General features: G+C 36.8%; 1 protein-coding gene across 1 annotated transcript; it reads right to left on the bottom strand.

Moving 5' to 3' along the window:
- Window positions 1-405: 405 nt before the first annotated feature.
- Window positions 406-20,841, bottom strand: slc27a1a (solute carrier family 27 member 1a). Its single transcript, XM_053493192.1, has 12 exons — window positions 20,498-20,841; window positions 14,628-15,022; window positions 12,934-13,098; window positions 10,080-10,149; window positions 9,888-9,979; window positions 9,049-9,158; window positions 4,701-4,910; window positions 4,113-4,239; window positions 3,050-3,187; window positions 2,507-2,671; window positions 2,195-2,341; window positions 406-1,437 (listed from the first exon to the last, which is right to left on the bottom strand). Exons 1-12 carry the CDS (start codon window positions 20,650-20,652, stop codon window positions 1,280-1,282), a joined length of 1,932 nt encoding a protein of 643 aa, XP_053349167.1. The 5' UTR covers window positions 20,653-20,841; the 3' UTR covers window positions 406-1,279.
- Between the last annotated feature and the right edge of the window lie 1,462 nt (window positions 20,842-22,303).

A 22,303-nucleotide genomic window follows, 5' to 3' on the forward strand; every position in this document is an offset into this window, starting at 1 on the left:
AAAAATTATAATTATTATTCAACATATTGAATCTTGTCGGTAGCTTTATAATTTTGATAAGAAACAAGTGAAGTTTAAAAATTTGTACCAATCTTAAACATTGTACAAATTAAAATTTAAATGAAAATAAAATATTTATTTTACATCTTTATTTCTTTTTTTGTTATAAAATTAAAGTTTTTTTAAACACACATTTTGTAAAACCATGCTCCTATACATACTGTAGTAATACACTGTAGAATGTATTATTATTATTATTATTATTATTATTATTATTATTTTATCATATCATCCACTCCTTCTTAGATACATTTAAATTATGCAAAATGTTCTCATTTATTATGTTTTGGATTTCGTTATGAAAGCAGACAAAAAAGTCAAGCTCTTCCAAAAAGTATATTTTTTTTTAATAAGTTTTATTTCAATTTATCAATTTAAATTCACATCATGTTAAAACAGAACAAATGTCAGTGCTGATGAGCCACAGAGTGTAACAGGGTAACAGTAACCTCCATATTAACTGATCTATAATGAAAGATTATGTTCTGATAAATTCAGGGAGGAGTGATTTAAGGCACTTTTGTATTAAAATGTTTTTAGAAATATCCATCTAAAAACAAGGTCACACACGCACACACAATCTGTGAAAAACATCATCCATGTTAGTGTTTTTGCAACCCAGATAGGGATTATTATTAAGAAAGTAAACCATATGCTCCCCTTTTAGGAAGGTTTTATGTATTGCTTAAAAGTAGTTGTCCCTAAAACAAAAGTGGTCAATAAAGGATAATATAATGTTGAGGGATTTGATCGTTTATGCTGCCGGGTCGTAACTCGTAGGACAATAATGTAAGAAAATCACCAGCTCTAGTATTCAGGAGAAGATTTCTCGTCATGTACACGTGGAGTGATGTAACACTTCTGTTCAGCATTAAATCAATACACAGGCATAATCTGACCTCGATTAAAACTAACGCGTCTCCAAATAAAAAGCAACCCGTCAGTGAGCTTTTCGCTGGTAACACAATGTCCCGCTGAGGGACCCTTCCAACTGATGTGCGTCTCATGCAAAAAGGCACAATTTACACGCTGTAAAATGTAAAAATGAACACTTTTTAAAAAAATATAGTGCTATTCAGTTAAACAATGTTAATCGTTAAACGTTTTCTTCCTAAATGCTAGCAGTCAATCCACAGCAAAGATCCTGTTCGCTTTGTTTTTGCATCTCAATAACTGATCCCTGAAATGCCAGTGCTTTACCCGACATGCTCGTGCTCTCTTACAGAGCTATTCTACCTTCCACTAAGGCATTATACATTTCCTCAGTCACCCCTTCATAGCGTCCTGCTCTGGAGTTCAGAAAGTAGATGCGGTCTGCTGTGATACGGGGGTCAAATCCCTCCTTCTGTAACCTGGTCTTCTGAATTTTAAATGTACCTGTGGAAAGGAACAATATTGACATATAAGTGGGTGGCCAAATAAATGCAATAATTACAGACTGTAGATTTGTTGTTCTCTTTCTTCTTCTCTTTGTTGTTTCTGGTTTATTTAACGTTTATGGCAGGTTTCGTTCTTAGAGCACCCGTGAATTGTGGAAAAAAACATGAATTTTGGATGTGGTCACAAAAAAGCCTATAATGTCAATTATTGTAGTTTAAACCCTAAATATACCCCCATATATCCTCCCAAAACACTTTAATTCCATCTCAAACTCAGCTTAATACATTACCCTTAAAAAAAAAAAGAATGTAAAATTAACCTGTATACTGTACATTACTGTACTGCTGTTTCCTTTAATGCTAAAATGTAAAATACAGATGTTACCCCTGTACAGTATGTACTGTAAGTCATGGAAGTGCATTTTACTTTTCTTTGGTATACAGTAAGTACTGTAGGGTAAATTCAGTAATAATTCACCATCCCAAGCAGCGTTTTTCTCTACGGTTGCTTTGTGCTTTGTACGACTGAGGTTGCTCTCTGCTGACTTAGTGGGAGTCGACTTGACATTGGACAGAAAAACAAACCAAAAAAAACCCTAAAAAGTTAAAAGGTAAAAAGTTAAGCAACCAGTATACATGCATGCTTTCTGAAAAAGGTGAAGAAGAAAAAGAAGAACAGTTTGAAGGCAGATGATAAATGATGTAACTTTTATATGAAATGCGTAAAGGCTGTGTGAGGTGAGGCAGTAACCCACCTGTAGTGTCGACTTGTGGAGAGATGCGGAGGAAAACTGGCCGAGCGTACGGAGGCAACACCTTCTGGACTTCTCTGAGAAACGATTCACAGTTAAAGCTCCCTGCGGAGTCAGCGATAGCAGCCATTCCCGCTTTCCCTTCCACTCCTGTAATTAACAAATCACTAAAATAAATCCCTTCACGGGTCAGAGCTGACTTTACATATTAATGAGTGGACACAGTGACTGAATCTACTTGACTATTAAATTATGTACAAACATATATCACTACTAGAATCCATTTTTTGTTTGTTCCCGAAACAACGCCCTCACCTGGCACGGCCACTCCGTACACTGCCACATCCGTCTGGCCCAGCAGGTTGCTCAGAGTTCCTTCCACTTCAGTAGTGGAGACGTTTTCACCCTTCCAGCGAAAAGTGTCCCCGCTGCGGTCCCGGAAGTACATGTAGCCGAGTTCATCCATCACCAGAACATCACCTGATGTAATAATGTATTCAATAATGTAACGAGGTGCAATGCTTTCCTTTTAGGTCCGAATAACCATATTCTGCATACATATTTTAAGTTATCATAAATTAAATTCCTGAAAAAGTACTGCTTATTATATTATTTTATTTTATTTTATGCTGTCGCTAGCTGCACTTTGGTAGCTATTCTGGAACTAGGAAGTGATATACACAGACACAAATACGTTCCAGTGTTTTATAGGAAATATAAACTCCTGGAATGCTGCTTGACCAACCAACATACAGACCCAGGACCAACTGTTGTACAATGAAGCACATCGAAGATTAAAATACCAGAATCAGGTCCCACAACAATACTGTGATAATGTATAGTTAAAAAGTGATTTACCTGACAGGTAGGCAGAGTCATTTTTCTTAAAAACATCATGGACAATCTTCTTCTTGGTGGCCTCCTGGTTGGCGTAGCCGTCAAAGCGGCGGAGAGGGTCCTTCTGGTTTATTTTGCCCACCAGCAGCCCGGGTTCTCCTGAGAATGAAACAGGGAAAAAGAAGGGTTAACTGATGAACTAAATAACACGGTTTGGAAAACAGACAAGGCACGGATTGAACCATTTTAGACCAGCAGTATAATGCTTCCTATTCAAGATGGTAGTCGCGTGTGTCCTGGCTTCAAGTGTGTCCTGGTTTTTTTTTAATAGTGGGATAAGCGGTATACACAATATGACATCAGCTGCAGCCTTGAAACACATCTAAAAAACAAATGTTTTTTGTTTTGATGTTCAAATCTTATTGTTTTTTTATTTAATTATTTATATTAAAATCGAAGAATGGATCTTAATATTATGTGCTTAATGTTTTCTGGATTTGAACTTCATAAAAACCTTAGAAGTAAAGGGGTATTATATAACCAATATGACTAATTATTAAAACGCCAACAAATGTAAAAAGTTTTGCAAACAAGCTTATAGAGCAGAGACCCTTTTAATTCATCTATATTATATAATATATAGGTTGATATGCCAATCTACAGACTTCACATTGTTTCAGCTCTTGCGCCCTCTAGTGAGTAAAGCATTTAAGGTATTAATATAAGTATGAATATTGGCGTACAGTGAAATGTTGCAAAAACCAGAGGGTGACTCTTAGCAGTGACCAAGCTTAAGTACAGTTACAAATAAAGAACACACACAGGCATTGATATAGGAGGCACATGTTGCTTGCATTAAAAAAAAAAACCAAAACATGAATTTATGACTTTAAGAAGTACAGTGGAACCTTGGATTACGAGCATAATTCGTTTTGGAAGCGGGCTCGTAAAATTATTCGTTCCAAAGCCCAAAAAAATAAATACATAAAAAAAATTAATACAAAATATAAAGTAAAAATAAAACAATTCAACCTGCACTTTACTTTTAAAAAAAGTAAAAAAAAAAATGATTATGAGAACTCACCTGGCTGACATGGAACACAAAGTCCGTGTTTATTCCTCACCAGCTCCATGGTCTCCTCGTTCACCTTCACTAGACGGATGGGGTAGACGTTCGGCAGAATCATGCTGTTAAAGCCACACGAGCCCACCTGCAAGACGCACGAATAAAGCACCTAAAGTCGTCCCATTCTTAATGAATGCACACAAGGTTGCCAGGTTGCCATGACTCTTCTCATTATAGTATTTACAAAGGAACAAATGATATAATGTTAATGTAAAGATAGGAAAATGACTGGGCCAGTGTTCTGACACGTAAAAGGTATATTCATAGATTAATAGTCTATTTCTATTGCAAATGCATTGAAAATAACTAAGATACTAATAATACAATATTTTTAATAAAAGACTATGCGTTCAGGGTTCATTATTTAGCTTGAAAGTCATTAATTTAATGTAAGCAAAAATATTTCCCTAAAATGTAATTTTAAAACATTTCCTAATTTAATGTTTACTAATTAATTTAATTAATTTACACACAAAAAAAGAACCCTGAATGCTTAAAAGAGCAGCTTGGACCGCAGACGCTTTTTGAGCCACTCCAGACCCTGACCTTGCCGTCCATGTTGGCGATGCTGCAGTTACACTCGGTAGCTCCGTAGAACTCGCCGATCTGTTTAATGCCGAAGCGCTGAGTGAAGGCCTCCCACACACTGGGGCGGAGCCCGTTACCCACAGCCAGGCGCACGCGGTGCCCACGCTCTGATGGGCGCACAGGCTGAGACAGCAGGTAGCGGCAGATCTCACCGATGTACTGCACCACCTGGAGGAACGCAAGAACATTATGCGGTGTGACCGACTGCACATTAAACTGTCATTGAACATTAACATAAACATTATTACTAATACCACCACTACTACCATTAAATTATAGCACTAGTGTTAACGTTTGCACTATAAATACTATTACTGTGTCAACTACTATTATAACTAAAATTATTACCAGTATACTACTACTACCACTACTATTAGTACTACTATTACTAATAAGTTATTTTTGTTACTACCTTCACTATTATTACTTCTAAAAACATTAGTGTTGCTACTACCCTTTCTTTGAATAATATTACAACTACTTATTAATGTTTATCCACATTTAGTGCTACTATTATCACTTTTACTACTAGTACTATGACTACAGTGATTAGTTTGGGCAGAATTGTGTAACTTGAGTAAAGAACTCATCTGATGACTTAAGCAACAATTTCAAAATATTCCCCATGTGAAGTTATGAAAGCACACTTCAGGATTTAAGTATTGCACAGACTAGGTATAGGTCAAAGTGAAATGTTGCAAAAACCAGAGGGTGACTCTTAGCAGTGACCAAGCTTAAGTACAGTTACAAAAAAAGAACACACACAGGCATTGATATAGAAGGCACATGTTGCTTGCAAAAAAACCCCCAAAAACATGAATTTATGACTTTAAGAAGTACAGTGGAACCTTGGATTACGAGCATAGTTCGTTTTGGAAGCGTCCTCGTAGAATTATTCTTTCCAAAGCCCCAAAAAAATAAATACATAAAAATTATTAATACAAAATATAAAGTAAAAATAAAACAATTCAACCTGCACTTTACCTTTAAAAAAAGTAAAAAAAAAACCTGACAGATAAGTGTTTCCGTTTATGTGCGCAGGTGCTGTGTGTGTTTGTGTGTGTGTGTGAACTCAAACCTTTCTCCTATCTTATTTGAATTTCACACAAACAAAAAAATTTGCAAGGAAAAATTTGCAAGGAACCTTGCTAATGACACTCGCGTGAGTGCATGCGTGATACATGATACTTGGTACTCGTGAACAAAGACTTGCTCGTTTTCCAAGTCAAAATTTATTATAAATCTTTGCTCGTCCTGCGAAACACTCGCAAACCGCGTTACTCGGAATCCGAGGTTTCACTGTATATATTAAAAGCATTAAAGTGTTATAGAATAGTAACAGCATTATCTATAATAAATAGTGCACACAATGGACATTTTAAAGGATATCTTTTTTAAAACATTACTTAATTATTTACATTTATTTAATAGCTCCTTTTTTAAGGACAAAATTTATTCAAAATCTTTGCTCGTCTTGCGGAACACTCACAAACCGCGTTATTCGCAATCCGAGATTCCACTGTAAAGTGTAAAATATGATTTTTAGGGAAAAGAGGGCTGAATACCAAACCTTGAGGAACTCCTTATTTGTTTTTTATAATTACAGTGGAACCTCGGATTACGAGTAACGTGGTTTACGAGTGTTTTGCATGACGAGCAACAATTTTTAATAATTTTTTACTTGAAAAACGAGCATTGTCTTAGTTAACGAGCACTGAGTATCATGTTTCACGCATGCGCTTCTTGTTTTAACAACGAGCGTTACGTCATCACAAGTGAGCCAACGGTTTTTCTCTCTCTTGCAGCAGAATTGTAGGTAATCGTCTCTCCTGCTGGGTGAATACACACACGCGCTGTGTGTGTGTGTGTGTGTGTGTGTGTGAGATGTACGTGCGCGCGCACACACACACACACACACACACACACACACACACATTAACGGAGAGACCGTTTTTAAAACCGTTTAAAATTTAGCAAGGAAAATCGCTAGTCACACTCGCGTGAGTGCATACTAACGGGATTACTACTGTAAAGTAAAACAACAACAACAACAAAAATTAAACAGCTCCTCACCTTTGAAAACAGTCGCGACAGAGAAGAGTTTGTGTGTTTATTTGGCAACCTGAGAGAAGGGGAGCTGTAAAGCCGAGACCTATCGTCTCCCCTGCTGGGTCTTAGTGCCTGCAGTGTTTTTGCGTGCGCGTGTTTGTGTCTGTGTAAGGCAGGGAGTTTGTGTGTTTGTTTGGCAACCTGAGAGAAGGGGGCTGTAAACGCGAGCGAGCCCCCCTTCATCCCCCCTCCTCTCAGGTTGCCAAATAAACACACAAACTCCTCTCTGTCGCGATTGTTTTCAAAGGTGAGGAGCTGTTTAATTTGTTTTTTGTTGTTGTTGTTTTACTTACAGCAGTGATCCTGTTAGTATGCGCTCACGTGAGTGTGACTAGCAATGTTCCTTGCTAATTTTTAAATGGTTTTAAAAACGGTCTATCCGTTAATGTGTGTGTGTGTGTGTGTGTGTGTGTGCGCGCGCGCGCACATTTTACACACATACACTCTGCATGCACAAACGAAAACCCTTATCTGTTGGGGTTTAATTTTACATTTTTTTAAGGTAAAGTACAGGTTAATTTGTTTTATTTTTACTTTATATTTTGTATTAATTATATTTATGTATTTATTTTTTTGGGCTGTAGAACGAATAATTTAAGTTTTCATTATTTCCTATGGGAAAATTAAATTTGGTTTAAGAGTGTTTTGGAATACGAGCCCACTTCCGGAACGAATTAAGCTCGTAATCCGAGGTTCCACTGTATAAGTAGAGACAAATACATGTCAGACTAGCCAGAAAAAGAATCTAGGGCAAAGTGTCAGCAGTGACAGAAATTCCAGTGGAAAAAAGAAGAAACCGAAGAATGCCATAATTCACTGTGCCAGACAGCACAAAGTTCACATAGAATAAAGACACAAAAGGCAAGAGTGTCATATGCCTTAGCGCTCAATGCAGTAAACTAAAACCAGGCTACTGAGTAGCACGGCAGCAAAATACGCAAATAAAGATTCCAAGACTCTACCACTCTTGACCACCCAGATACCAAGATATCAGGAAAATCCAGCAAAAAAAAAGATGTACAAGAAAAACAATCAGTACTCCAGAAATCATCATTCATAAAAAGTTAATAACATGATAAAAGTAAATAAAGCAGCCAGGATAAAAACAGCTAATCAGATCTTGAGATATCTTTTTTTTACTCTTCTGTGGTCTCTGCACTTCTGTGTAACGCAACGGTCAACTCTTTACAACGATTGTTAGTCACTGTTAGTGTTTGGCACTTTTACATGAATATTGATAAAGTTTGGCATCTTATGCATAAAAATTCACCTAAACATTGAAATGAATTGTGGCATTACGGGTACTTGACGTAGTAAGATATGTCCTTAATATGTATTATGTACATAATATCACATTTCAACAAGGCAGGACAAATCATCGGAAAAAACAAGGTTTATGCACAGACGCTGAGGGATGAGTGGGAGGGGCGGGGCTGTGTTGCTTCATCCTCCATCAACGTATACAGTAAAACCTTAGATTGTAGGTAACTTGGTCTACGAGTGTTTTGCAGGATAAGCAAAAATCTTTTACTTGATAAACGAGTGGGGGGCCTATTTAAGAAAAGGTGGCTTCTGACAAATGGAGAAAATGTACCAAACTCTCTGGTGAACTCAGAAGTCAACCACACACACACACACACACACACACACACACACACACACACACACACAATTTCAAAAGTTTTTAAAGTGTCTTTATCTGAACTTTCACTGAAATGACCTTCATCAGCGTGTCATAATCACCCGATTATGTACAGTCCTTGTGCGACATGTTTCTGCAGGGTCAGTGAAGAACTAACTGCAGCCTGATAGCCAGCATATTCTTACTTAATGATAAGTTGAAGGAGCCGGACAGGATTCTTGCAGCAGCGAGACAGAAATAATAAGCAGCTCTTTCATGCTGTGTCTTTGAGGAAGAGGTGACTCCAGCCTGCTACTACTGGACCAAGCTTAAAAGACAGGCAGGTTTTTGGGGTTTAAGTTCAGTTGAAATTAGCGCAAGGTGAAATGAAAGATTTTGCACGATAAAATTAACCGCTACCAGAAGCAACACATGTCCTGTTATATTCACACGAACAAACTACTTTATTCCTGTCCAGTGTGATGACTGCGTTCGTCCCTGACTCAGAGAAGGTGCATATATCTATAATTCCTGATGTCTCATTAATAATAAAGTGAGATAGATTCAGTGACTTACAGTACAGTTGTATTTGATGCAGTCTTCCCAAAAGCGGCTGGCGGAAAACTTCTTCTTCACCACCACGGTCAGGCCGTGGATTAAACACTGACCGACACCAATTATATTACCTGACAAGAGGTGCGACACATTTTACCATAAACACCATCAATATCATTTCATTATACTGTCATTTTTTTTTTTTAGAAATAGGGGGAAAAACGTTATTCATATTAATACTATTAAATATTAATTACATTTAATTTTAGATATTCAATGTAAAAGCTATTTTTTACTTCACGTTATACTTTTGCAATGATTTTTTAATTTTTAATAAGTTTTCTGTAGATGGATAATTATGTTCTTCATAATTTAATGTAAAACTTTAAAACAATTATGTTACATAGTATAGTTAATATTTAATAGTGCAAAATTCTAAACCTAATTTCATTTATAGCGTGTATGTAAGAAACATTTAGTCCCAGTTTGACCTGTGTATACTGTATTTTGTTGAACTTTTTATCAATCCATAACACAACGCATCATAAAACCTCAGAGGAATTTAATGTCCTTGTCTATTATCTGTCCACTTCCTGTACTGCTGCTTATGGGTTTAATCTTGAAGTACATTCATTCTTCGTGACAGAATAATAACTAGACAGTGGAATGCATTACTGCTCCGCTGTCCTATAAATTAAAGTGTCTACTGTCTAATTTTACTGCCATAATCACCTTCTGTGTACATGCTTATATAAAGTAATACTTTTTCCTCTATGTGTAACGCTTACTAAAATTCAAGATAATTAACATATACTTTATTATTTCTTTGATTTTTTTAAAAACAACAATGTTATATTTACCCGCTGAATGGTAGAGAGGTAAGCAGTCATACAGGATGTCGTCCGGCTTCATGCCGAAAGCGTAATACCCGAAAGCAGCCATTCTATAATATCTATATGTGAAAAAAAAATAAAACAAAAAAATTAAAAAATTTTGTAAAATCAGGCGTGTTTCAAGTTAAATGTGAAGGTGGAACGTGTAGATTGACGTACCGACTGTGCACCACGATAGCAGCTTTGGGAAGTCCGGTGGTGCCAGAGGTATAAATGTAGAACAAACGGTCTGTAAACAGAATGCAGTATGAGTACATACACTGATGTCCCCATGTATTCATCATTTTCACTCTATACTTCTTTCAGTCGTATATACTGTACACTTACATTCACACAAATAATGGCTCATTATCATTAAGGACAGGAATCACCAGGGACGATCCGATACAATATCGCAATATCCAAGCAACAATTTGGTTGCATTGTGGTTTTATAATTTTGATTTTTTACAATTCTAAACAAACAGCAAATAATTTGCTACTACCACAGGGGATGCTGGGCTGCGTGCAAATAAGTGAATAGTTTAGAGTGCACCACCTGTTAGATTATGGGGGAACAGCAACAAATGCAAACCCTAAATAAATGAATAAATCAATAAAATATAATAGATTTTGGAGTCAGTGTGGTGATTAACTGTCAAACAAAAATAACAACTTAATCGATTTTTTCCCTTATCTCTAATCATCATCATCATCATCACGTTAAATGTTTGGTGTTTGAATAATGCAGTCTCACTGTACAGTGGTGTGAAAAACTATTTGCCCCCTTCCTGATTTCTTATTCTTTTGCATGTTTGTCACACTTAAATGTTTCTGATCATCAAACACATTTAACTATTAGTCAAAGATAACACAAGTAAACACAAAATGCAGTTTTTAAATGATGGTTTTTATTATTTAGGGAGAAAAAAAATCCAAACTTACATGGCCCTGTGTGAAAAAGTAATTGCCCCCTGAACCTAATAACTGATTGGGCCACCCTTAGCAGCAATAACTGCAATCAAGTGTTTGCGATAACTTGCAACGAGTCTTTTACAGAGCTCTGGAGGAATTTTGGCCCACTCATCTTTGCAGAATTGTTGTAATTCAGCTTTATTTGAGAGTTTTCTAGCATGAACCGCCTTTTTAAGGTCATGCCACAACATCTCAATAGGATTCAGGTCAGGACTTTGACTAGGCCACTCCAAAGTCTTCATTTTGTTTTTCTTCAGCCATTCAGAGGTGGATTTGCTGGTGTGTTTTGGGTCATTGTCCTGCTGCAGCACCCAAGATCGCTTCAGCTTGAGTTGACGAACAGATGGCCGGACATTCTCCTTCAGGATTTTTTGGTAGACAGTAGAATTCATGGTTCCATCTATCACAGCAAGCCTTCCAGGTCCTGAAGCAGCAAAACAACCCCAGACCATCACACTACCACCCCCATATTTTACTGTTGGTATGGTGTTCTTTTTCTGAAATGCTGTGTTACTTTTACGCCAGATGTAACGGGACACGCACCTTCCAAAAAGTTCAACTTTTGTCTCGTCGGTCCACAAGGTATTTTCCCAAAAGTCTTGGCAATCATTGAGATGTTTTTTAGCAAAATTGAGACGAGCCTTGATGTTCTTTTTGCTTAAGTGGTTTGCGCCTTGGAAATCTGCCATGCAGGCCGTTTTTGCCCAGTCTCTTTCTTTTGGTGGAGTCGTGAACACTGACCTTAATTGAGGCAAGTGAGGCCTGCAGTTCTTTAGATGTTGTCCTGGGGTCTTTTGTGGCCTCTCGGATGAGTTGTCTCTGCGCTCTTGGGGTAATTTTGGTCGGCTGGCCACTCCTGGGAAGGTTCACCACTGTTCCATGTTTTTGCCATTTGTGGATGATGGCTCTCACTGTGGTTCGCTGGAGTCCCAAGGCTTTGGAAATGGCTTTATAACCTTTACCAGCCTGATAGATCTCAATTACTTTTGTTCTCATTTTTTTCTGAATTTCTTTGGATCTTGGCATAATGTCTAGCTTTTGAGGTGCTTTTGGTCTACTTCTCTGTGTCAGGTAGCTCCTATTTAAGTGATTTTTTGATTGAAACAGGTGTGGCAGTAATCAGGCCTGGGGGTGACTACAGAAATTGAACTTTTAACTGTGATAAATCACAGTTAAGTTATTTTTTAACAAGGGGGGGCAATTACTTTTTCACACAGGGCCATGTAGATTTGGAGTTTTTTTTCTCCCTTAATAACATAATCTTCATTTAAAAACTGCATTTTGTGTTCAATTATGTTATCTTTGACTAATAGTTAACGGTTTTTGATGAGCAGAAACATTTAAGTGTGACAAACATGCAAAAGAATAAGAAATCAGAAGGGGGGCAAATAGTTTTTCACACCACTGTATGTATGAGCTTAAACTGAATAACTGAAAGAAAACATGTTTCACAACCATCTTTATATCCATTCTCAAATCACTTAAAAGGTAATTTATTTTCTATACTGGTGCTCTAATCTAATGGAAGAAAAACATGCATTATTTTTATTTTTGCTTGTTCATATCAATGCCCTGATTATTATATTTTATACACAAGGACAGTTTATGCTCCACATAAACCAGGACTAAATATACAGATTTAAAAAAAATGTGTTGTATAGTCAAATAAATCTGAGATGTGTCTCTTAACCGAAAACAAACATTTTCAATGTATTTAAATTAGCAGGAAAAGGTTTGCAGGACTGAAAACACTTTCCCATCCTGCAGTCTTGGGAATGTTTTGCTCTCACATAAAAAGACTAAAAAGACCGAAAACACTTTAGAAAGCCCGGCGGCCTCATGGAGGAACGCCAACAGAGTACGTGGACAAGAGTAATCAGGAGAGGTTTGGTTTCTGGTTTCATTTTCTATAGCAAATCAAAGCACAGCATTTAACCTACATAATTTTGGTGATGGACAAAGAAGAATGAGAACATTTTTGTTCTACAAGACTAAACTGAATTATTAATATTACTAAACTACTAATACTAATTTATTAAGTGTAAATGCGACCCGCTCACCGCTGAAGCCCTTGGCAGAGGTGATGGAGGGAGGATGACGCGGCGCAGACGCCAGCAGCGAATCGAGCAGCTGAGCTTTGAGACAGGTCAAGCGATCAGGAGTCAGGTCTCCGGTGCAGAAGAGCGCCATGGAGTCGCTGAGATTGGACCTCACCTCCGACACGGCTACAGACAGACAAGAGATGAAAGAGAGGCTGAAGTGATTAAAAAGTAAAAAGAGGAATTCATGTGATTTTTAACATACCTTCTGACATTTAAATGATGCAATGTTTAAACAATTTAACAAGGTTAACTGCTGAAACAAATGTCCTGTTAATAACAGTTAATAATTCCAATTGATACCACAGTGCGGCTGAATTCTTTATTCTGATTGGTCAGAAGGCATTAATTATTTTTTTATGAATGCATCAATGCACTCATTGTAATACGTTATAGATTCTATAACAACTATGTCCAGTAATACAGTCGACACTACATATAAGCAGACTTAAACTTAAAATGTTTATTCAATTTGACAATTATGAAAGAAGCTTTGTAACAGAAAGGATTTTTTCCCATTCTCTATATTTTTTCAGTCAAGTGAAAGCTAAATTGAATTTTATTAAATGTTTATATTTTATTAAATTATTTATTTATTTATTTTTTTAAAGAGAGAGAGAAAAAAAGAGGGGAAAAAGCCTGCTTCTGGAATGACTAGATGGTTTATAGCTGATATGAAGTCAGTGATCACATAAATCTACTTGTTTTATTTCAGATTAAATTGAACTATATACAGATCCTGTTATTCTGTGATATAAAGGAAATAAAACAATTTAGGACAACCTTAATGATCATTGAGACAGTAACAGTCACATCACCTTGTGTCAGTGATTATTTTTCTGTAAAAGCATGTCCTCAAGTGTTTTATTCTTTTATATCAGTAATACAGCTCAGTGCAAAAGTCAGTGCAAACCCCCCCATTTCTATATATTAATTACATTAAATTAAATGATGTTGAATTAAATGAAAGAAATGGGAACAAATGTTTTACTGTGACAGGCTGCAAAGTACCTAAAAAGACATCATAATTATTATTATTTTATCTAATAACCTCACTAGGACCTGGTTTCCTCTCTCATCTGTTCCACTCGGCCAGATCATCTGCCATCATCTGCACCTGTTTCTCACTGGTTCATGCTTTAAGTTTTTAGGCTTGAATGATTCATTAGGGCACTGTGTGGCGTAACAAACAAAAAACTGCAGGAACTGGACTAAAAATGTGAGGCAAAAACTTGCCAAAAATGGGAGCCAAAAAAAGCCCTTGAGAACTCCTGGTCAAAGCCAAAAAGCCTGGAGAGCTGTTCCCCCAGATTACATTAAAATAATTAAAGAAATTCTGAGTCTTTGGAAGCGCAATATTTAGAAATGAGGTCTGGCTAAAGACTTTTTTTTGCAGAGAACTATACTGAAATAAGCATATCTGGGGAAATCAGGTCTAAATGATCGCTTGACAATAAAAAAAGCTAATAACTGTTATTAAAAAACAACAACATTTATTCATATAAATTTTTTAACATAGGTTAAGTTTTCTCATGGTCATTCTCATTAATTCATTGTTCATTTCTCTAAATGAACAACAATTCGGAACGATTCTAAAATTTATATTCCACTAAAGAATTTAGAAACAAATCTTGCATCTGTAACAAACTCCTTACCATCAGCGAGCTCTGCCCCGAAAACGAGTGCCCGTGCTCCCGACACACTCAGGCAGTGCATAAGGGAGTCTCGCCTCAGGTTAAAGTTGATGAGCGCCGACTCGATGCCGATTTTGGCCAAACCAAGCCAAAGCACCACCTGCAGGGGCCTGCTCTCCATCAACAGAGCCACCACGTCTCCGGAGGCCCAGCCCTGACTCAGAGCCCACTGAGCCACGGCGTTACACAGCTGGTCCAGCTCAGTGAAGGTCCATGTTTCCCCGGTGGCCTCGTACACCAGGGCCGGTTTGTCCGGGTGCTGAGCCACGGTCTGGGCAAAGATGGAGGGGATGTTGCTGCCATTCCGCATATGACGCCACAGCGCCAGCTTCACCCTCAGGAGCACCAGCACACCACTAGAGAGGAAAAATAAAGATACATTCAAACAGGTAAACAGAATGCCTCGGAACAGCTCGTTTCCTCCAGGCTTGTGTGGATTGTGCCAGGAAATTAATTCAGCTAATAATTCAGGCAATACTCCAAAGTATTATCTGATGTGTACATTACAGCCTTGTCTTGATTTACAAACAGGATTAATTTAAAACCTTGTGAGAAAGTGTCACATGAACCAGCTTCTAGAGCAGCGTGTGATTTGAAAAGGGATTTATCACAGATACAGATTAACATTTCAGACTGTTTCACACACTGATGTAATGTTTATTCAGAAAATGTCTGGGTTGGATTTTTTGTCTTGTGATAATGGATAAAAGTGACATTAGTGACCCAGAAATGTAACATTATTATTGCACATCAACTTGCTAACTCTAGATTTTATTTATCATAACCAGGTTTAATATTATTGATAAGTAGAAAGTTGTTTTTTTCTTTATTGTAGCTTTGATTGAAGAAAGTTATTTTAAAGATTATTGTTGGTCTTTTGGCTGCTCCCATACAAGAGGAGTCACCACTACAGCCATTTTTATCTAAACTGCATCCAGTGGCTGGGGTTTGGGTGAAAATCGATTCATCAATTCACAGTTAAAATAGAAAGTCTCAAAGACTCAAAGACATTTTCTAAAGCGGGTATCTTCCTCTCGTTACGCCTTCTTAATGTTAAATGAAAGAATAAAAGTTTGGCTGAGATCTTATTATGGATATCAGTAATTATACTATGTGTTCAAGACAGATCTAAATGTTAATCTTAAGGCTGTGCTTGGAACTCAGGAGAGTAATCTCGAGCGAATAAAGGCTTATAAAAGAGAGCAAGTACCCCATCAACATTCAAACGATTTCCCTTTTAAAGTTGAATTGTGGCAGGTTAAAAACGACTGATCAATTATGATGGGCGAGAAGAACGTGGTCCTGTCTTCAATCGGAGCTGACCTCCGCATGAAGATCAAGAGCAGCTCGGAGCGGCTTAGATACTCTCAAAGCACACCTTGTTCTGGTTTGACTAAAGAATCACACACAGGATATGAACGTGTCGAATTTAACTGCTCATCTAAAAGCACTTTTAGTAGCATTCAGGTAAAAAACAGTCATTTGAACTTGGAGGGGTGTTTGTTTTAGTAGAATGGTTATCACTGTCATGGAGAAACAAGTTCCCTGGAATTTGTCTTAGCAGGTTCAGACTGGAAAACAAATACACATATATAGACACCAACAACATCCTGTACACTGTACATTGCAGCACAATGTAACAGGATGAGCAAGATCATCATACATGAGGATCCAAATGGAATAAAACATACATACATGTATTAATAGACTGTGCAATGTGTGCAAAACAAAGCTGTTAGAACAACAGAGAAAAAATAATTACAGCTCTCCATCAAAGGGGGACAAACAGTGTGAATGACAATTAAAACAGCGAGGAACTAACAAGCATGCAAAGAGCTGCATTAATGTTGAAAGTAATTATGACACATTCTCTAATGAATTAAAAGCTAGACTTTACACTGCTGGTAGACATTATGAAAACGTGTCTAACAGTTGTCAGGAGCCGTGAGTAAAGCCTGAGCTTCAGAGTGGTTTTGAGATTAAAATAAACAAACAATTAAAAAAAAAAAAGCACATATTATAAATAATCGAGCTCAGTGCATAATTTTATGCCAGTGCTCTGAAAGAGAAGAGAGAGAGAGAGAGAGAGAGAGAGATAGAAAGACAGATGGAGAGAGTGACAAAATTCTGGTGGGTGACATTTTTTTGCCACCAACATGAAAACTCCAGCGATAGCCACAGACATGGATATAGCAAATAATGTCTTTATTACATTTTTTTCAGGGTCAAAGAATATATCTTTATTCTTGCCATGAATCAATCTCCATCCTAACTCCTACCACACAGGATAGTTTAGTGCTCCAGCTGTAAGGTTATAGAGGAACAGCAACATTTTACCATCTCAAATGCAAACATATACATATCAATTTAAAATTAACTTTTTAAAAATAATTTCATTCGGAAAACATGCATCGCCCCACAAACGAATCTCAAAACATAATTGACCACCATATTTTAATAAACACCTTATCTCCCTGATTCTTCAACAGAATTAAAAAAGTTTTAACTTTAAACATTGTTTTAAAGCACTTTAATGAACACTATACACGTTGGCCACTCCAGTGGTTTTAGTAATACATGCATTTTTGCCATTAAACTTCTGCTGGTGAAGTTTACTTTTAGGGAAATCCTGGGGTCAAAATAAGGCTAAGGATTCCCTTTTCCTGACTACATCACAGAATCTTCCAAATAAGTTACAAATAGTATTTTGACAGATTTCTCCGAAATCCTCCTTGTAAACTGGCCATATCTCTGGAAATCGACATGATACAGTAATAAACTCGGTATCAAATGGAGTTAAACCAGGAATCTGAAAATATAAATGATTCAAATCATCCAAAATGTGATTTAATAACTGATTTGCACTTTTACACACACCTGTTTTCTGTGTAAGCAGAATGCATAAACATATGCTAATAGCTTTTTTCTTTAGTTGCAGGTTTATCATTAGGGGATCTGTTATTAAACCTAACAAGTTCAAAATTAAGCCATTTTTATGATGATCATCTCATGTGGTGAGACACTTTATAATTAGAGCTGCGTATCGATAGCTAGACTGTTGATTCATTTAGATTCAATTGCTTTGATTTATATTGATTTGATTTAAGAACACTAAAGTTTAAAGTTTTATTTATTTTAAGCAGCTATATTTCTTACAGTTTTTAAAGTATTAAAAACTAAATTGAAATATTAATGCATATTAGATAGGTTTATCTACACACACACACACACACACACACACACACACACACACACACAAACACACACACATACACCACTGAAATAAAAATGTACAACATTCAGGGTACTGGGGAAAACCATTGGCATGTTGAAACATGAACAGACATAGCATACTTACTACAACATGTAACACACACTTACACCCATTAAACCATATGCATTACTGTACAAGCAAGACAAGTTAATTGACAATTAAAACCTGAACAATGTGACTAGATGTAAAAAAAATAAATACTGCATGGATTATCGCTTCAAAATATTTATTCCTGCTGGGGTCCATAAAAGAATGACAATAACAAAAAAATAAAAAATAAAAAAAGAGGTAGCTTGCCAAAGCAGTGTCTCATGCGAACCCTGTTAAAAATGGTTATAATATGTTAAATATGTTTCCCCATAAGCTGGAAGAGTCATGTTACCTTGGGCAGGTAAGTTCTTTATAACTTCTCTAAGTAAATTTAACAACTGTACATGTATTTATGTGCATTGGAGACACCACAAGTCTGTTTTTCATTTCTCATTATGTTTATTTGACCTTGTCTTGTTATTTGTCTGTCTGCTAAAAATGACACGTCCATGTCCCAATCCAATTTGTTGTAAATTTCAGTTCAAAAGTGGCCTTAGTTTCCAATGACCAATTACTTGTTTTTAGCAACAAATCACTGATCACTAAGTGGGGGGGGGATTTGGAAAGATATGGAAAAGTCATGATGGGGTATTTTTTTGGTATAATGTAAAAAAAAAAAAATGCATTTTTGATTTGATCATAATTTGTAAACAGAAACATCTGTAAGCAGTGGCAAACCGTCCATAATCTCGTCGTGCCTATACAAAAAAGAAACATCTACGTGCATTAAAATGTTATAGAATAGTAATATTATCTATAATAAATAGTGCACACAATGGACGTTTTAAAGGATATCTGTTTAAAAACATTATTTGCACGATTTGCTCCGGGTGATGATGTTACTACAGATCAAATAAGGAGTGTGTCTTTCATAATGTGAAATGTCACCACAACACAAGTCACCTTGGAATATTTTTACCAACTCTGAGCTCCTTCCTTGTTTATAGAGCGTCAGAAATAAACAAAGTGTAATATCTTACCTTTAATGGAAAAGTTACATTGATAGACAGATAGATAGACAGATAGATAGATAGATAGAAAGAAAAAACATACATCACTTATCTGATATAGCTATCTAGCTTGTTTCATGGGGGCATTCAGTTTTGCACTTTGTCTGTCAAACATGACAAGGATAGAACTGATAAGGTTCCAACCAGAGAATTACCTCTATGTTTATCCTTGTTTTTATTGGTTTTAACATTTAAACAGCATTCATACCCGACTGAATGTTTTTTTTTTAAATCTAGGTCCAGTCTTAATTCTAATTAAACTTATTACTGACAAGTAACGCCCAGCAAGAGTTAAGGCTAGATTGTATTCACTTGCGCCCAAACCCAAAGAGATGAACTGTAGATTGGCCAGTGACCAGAACTGGCTGGTTTTGGTTTGATTGGCCCTGATTGTGATTGGTCGATCTGTCTCAGATACTGTATAAGTAATTCTGTATCAAGCGCAAAAAATTAAAAGTAGCGCAACAAAAACACATTTTTATGCATTACTATATTAAAAAAATTGCAGTGGGTGACAGACATGATAATGACTACATGCGCTGCTCAGTAACAATGCATCTTTTTTGTTTCATTTTAATTTCATTTAGTTAGTTTGTGTTGTTGAAATGCTGTGCTTGGTTGAGCATTGAGAACACTAATGCTATAAGGAATAGGCTTCATTTAATACCTTATTAAGCTTTTTTTTTATTGTAACAATATCAGAGGAAAATGTAATATAAAATCATGATATTTATAGAATTGCAATTTAAATTGAATCACCACCTGGTATCATGATATCGTATCGAGAGGTGACTGGTGATTCCTACTAAAAACTTATCTGAACATCTTATCAGAGCAGCTTCTGTGTAATGGTGAAGTTGCAATCTTTCCTCAGAATCAGACTGAAGGAACACTGTGCATGTAAATGTAGCTGCTGATCCGCACCATTCGCTGCCAAATAATGAGGCACTGTTCATCAGTGTTTGTCTTTGTTTTAAACTCTTTTCTTGGTGTGTTTACAATTATAAAAGTAAGTCGTTCCAGTCACAAAGTTCCCCTTCATGCCAGTTCTGTTCTTCTGTGTCTTCACTACAATTATTTCATTTTTGATTGCATTCTTGGTGAGAAATGATACAAAACACAAACACAACACATATAATATACATACAATACCAAAAGCTTTTTTTCTTTTCTCCTAAGAAATAAATTAGAATCTATTATTAAATCATAAGCATGAAGGTCAAATAGAAAAAATTCAAATGAGTTTATGATGTCATTCTGGTGAAACTTTGAACTGAAAAGTCGGCAGACTGTGCAGCACGAGCTCTAGTTACAGTTGTTACAATGTAGCTAGTTGTTTCTCCAAAGAGTTTTAAACAGTTGCGTTGAACAGCAACACGCATATGGGCTCTTCAGCAAAAGTAAATAAATAAAAAAAAAGCTTAATGATGAGGTTTATAAAGATGAGCGGTACTTACTGGATATCCCTCCTGACGGTGCGTGCGGCCACGTACAGGTATCTCCAGCCGCCCGAGCCCAGGTACAGGCCGAGTCCCGCGGCCACGCTCCACGACCAGGGCGCGCCGAGCAGCCGGAGCAGGCCGAGAGAGCCGAGAGATACGACATAGCGCATCCTACCGAGCACAAACACACACTCACTCACTCACTCACTCTCGGTCGTCTCTCTGAATGGCGCGGAGCAGAAGCATTGAGCAGAGCAGCACTTTCACAACAACACGCACACAAAAGTCCCAGAATGAGACAGGAGGTGGAGGAGGCGCGAGCGCACCGGCAAGGCGGGAAAACGTCTCGGTGTGCAGGTGTACTGTACGTCTAGGTGTGTGTCAGGGTTATAATGACATGTGGAGAGCTTGATGATTAACACACGCTGGAGGTCGACATGAAACGACCTTGCTGATTTTTTTTCGCCCCCCACCCTCACTGAAGTGTGCTACAAATGTGTATTCAATTCCTGACAAAAAGGTGCTTAAAACTGATAGATTTATTCGACAAAATAATGTCCAAAGCAAACATCATGAACTCCTATCACATGCTATCACATGCATACAAGTCGTATTTGCTCTGTTATTACATATTAACATGTTAATAAGATTCGCAAATACGCCCTGCTTGTTTTTTTGGAGCAGGGTGTAAATCCTAGACTTATGCCTACACAGAAGCCCTACTTAGGGCATGGATGAGTAAACTTTCCACCCTACATAGTGCGAAAAACAAGGCGTTTGGGATTCAACCATAGGTCCAAAATGGCCGAAATGGAGTCATTTTTCAAAATAAAAGTAGACTAGTTTCTCTCCTCTCGTATAACATAAATCAGTTCACAACCAGAAACACAATACAACAAGCCTAAAGTTGTTTACACAGTTCTATAATATTAAACGACACTTTACAGACACGATGTAGGACTGTATTTCAACCTTTGTGAGAAGATGCAGAACAACTGCAAAATGTTGCATATAAAGATTTTTTTGTTGTCACACATTTGGAAGAACGATCCTTGGTTTACGCTCATACTTGCTTGTCACACTTCTAGTGTAAGAATGTCACAATGTGTGTCGTTTCTGGCTGTGTCCTGCCCAGGGTATTTTTAGTTTACACGAGAAATAGTAGTAGCTATAAATAGCTTCTAATACAAACAAGTTCAACACAAACCTAACAAATACACTACATGGTATGAATACTTGTCGCTTTCAGCACCTGCCGCTAAAATCACAGCTCGAATCCGAGGAAAATGTCACACACACACATATATTAAAAATATATGATCGTCTGTCGCTTTAGTGCTTAGTCACGTGAACACATGATTAGAGTCATATGAGTTGTCTATAGAACATACAACAAAATCACAAGATATTCCAAGTAGAGCTTTCTAGTAAGCTATACATCCAGTGAACCCGTACAGAACCTTTAAAGAACCCTGTGTTGTGCTCTTATAAAAATTTCAATAAAAAAAATTATACACACATACTGTACAACTACATAAATGATGCACTTAGACATTAGACACATGCATTCCTTACATAAAGAAAATCAGTCTTTTGTTTCACAAAAACATTCATTTTTTAAATATTTTGTGTTAATGATGTCAGCCATTGCATCGGCTCTTCCTTCAATATATTGATTTTTGCTTACCTTCATAATGGGTGCCAATAATTCCGGAGCCGATTGTAGTTTTAACAGTCAAAATTAATGAAACTTTTGTAAAATATTAGTCCAGCTTTCAGCTTTTAAATTAAAGCATATGTTTGTGTTTCAGTTCATTTTGC

Source organism: Clarias gariepinus, chromosome 3 (genome assembly GCF_024256425.1).
Source record: "Clarias gariepinus isolate MV-2021 ecotype Netherlands chromosome 3, CGAR_prim_01v2, whole genome shotgun sequence".
NCBI lineage: Eukaryota > Metazoa > Chordata > Actinopteri > Siluriformes > Clariidae > Clarias > Clarias gariepinus.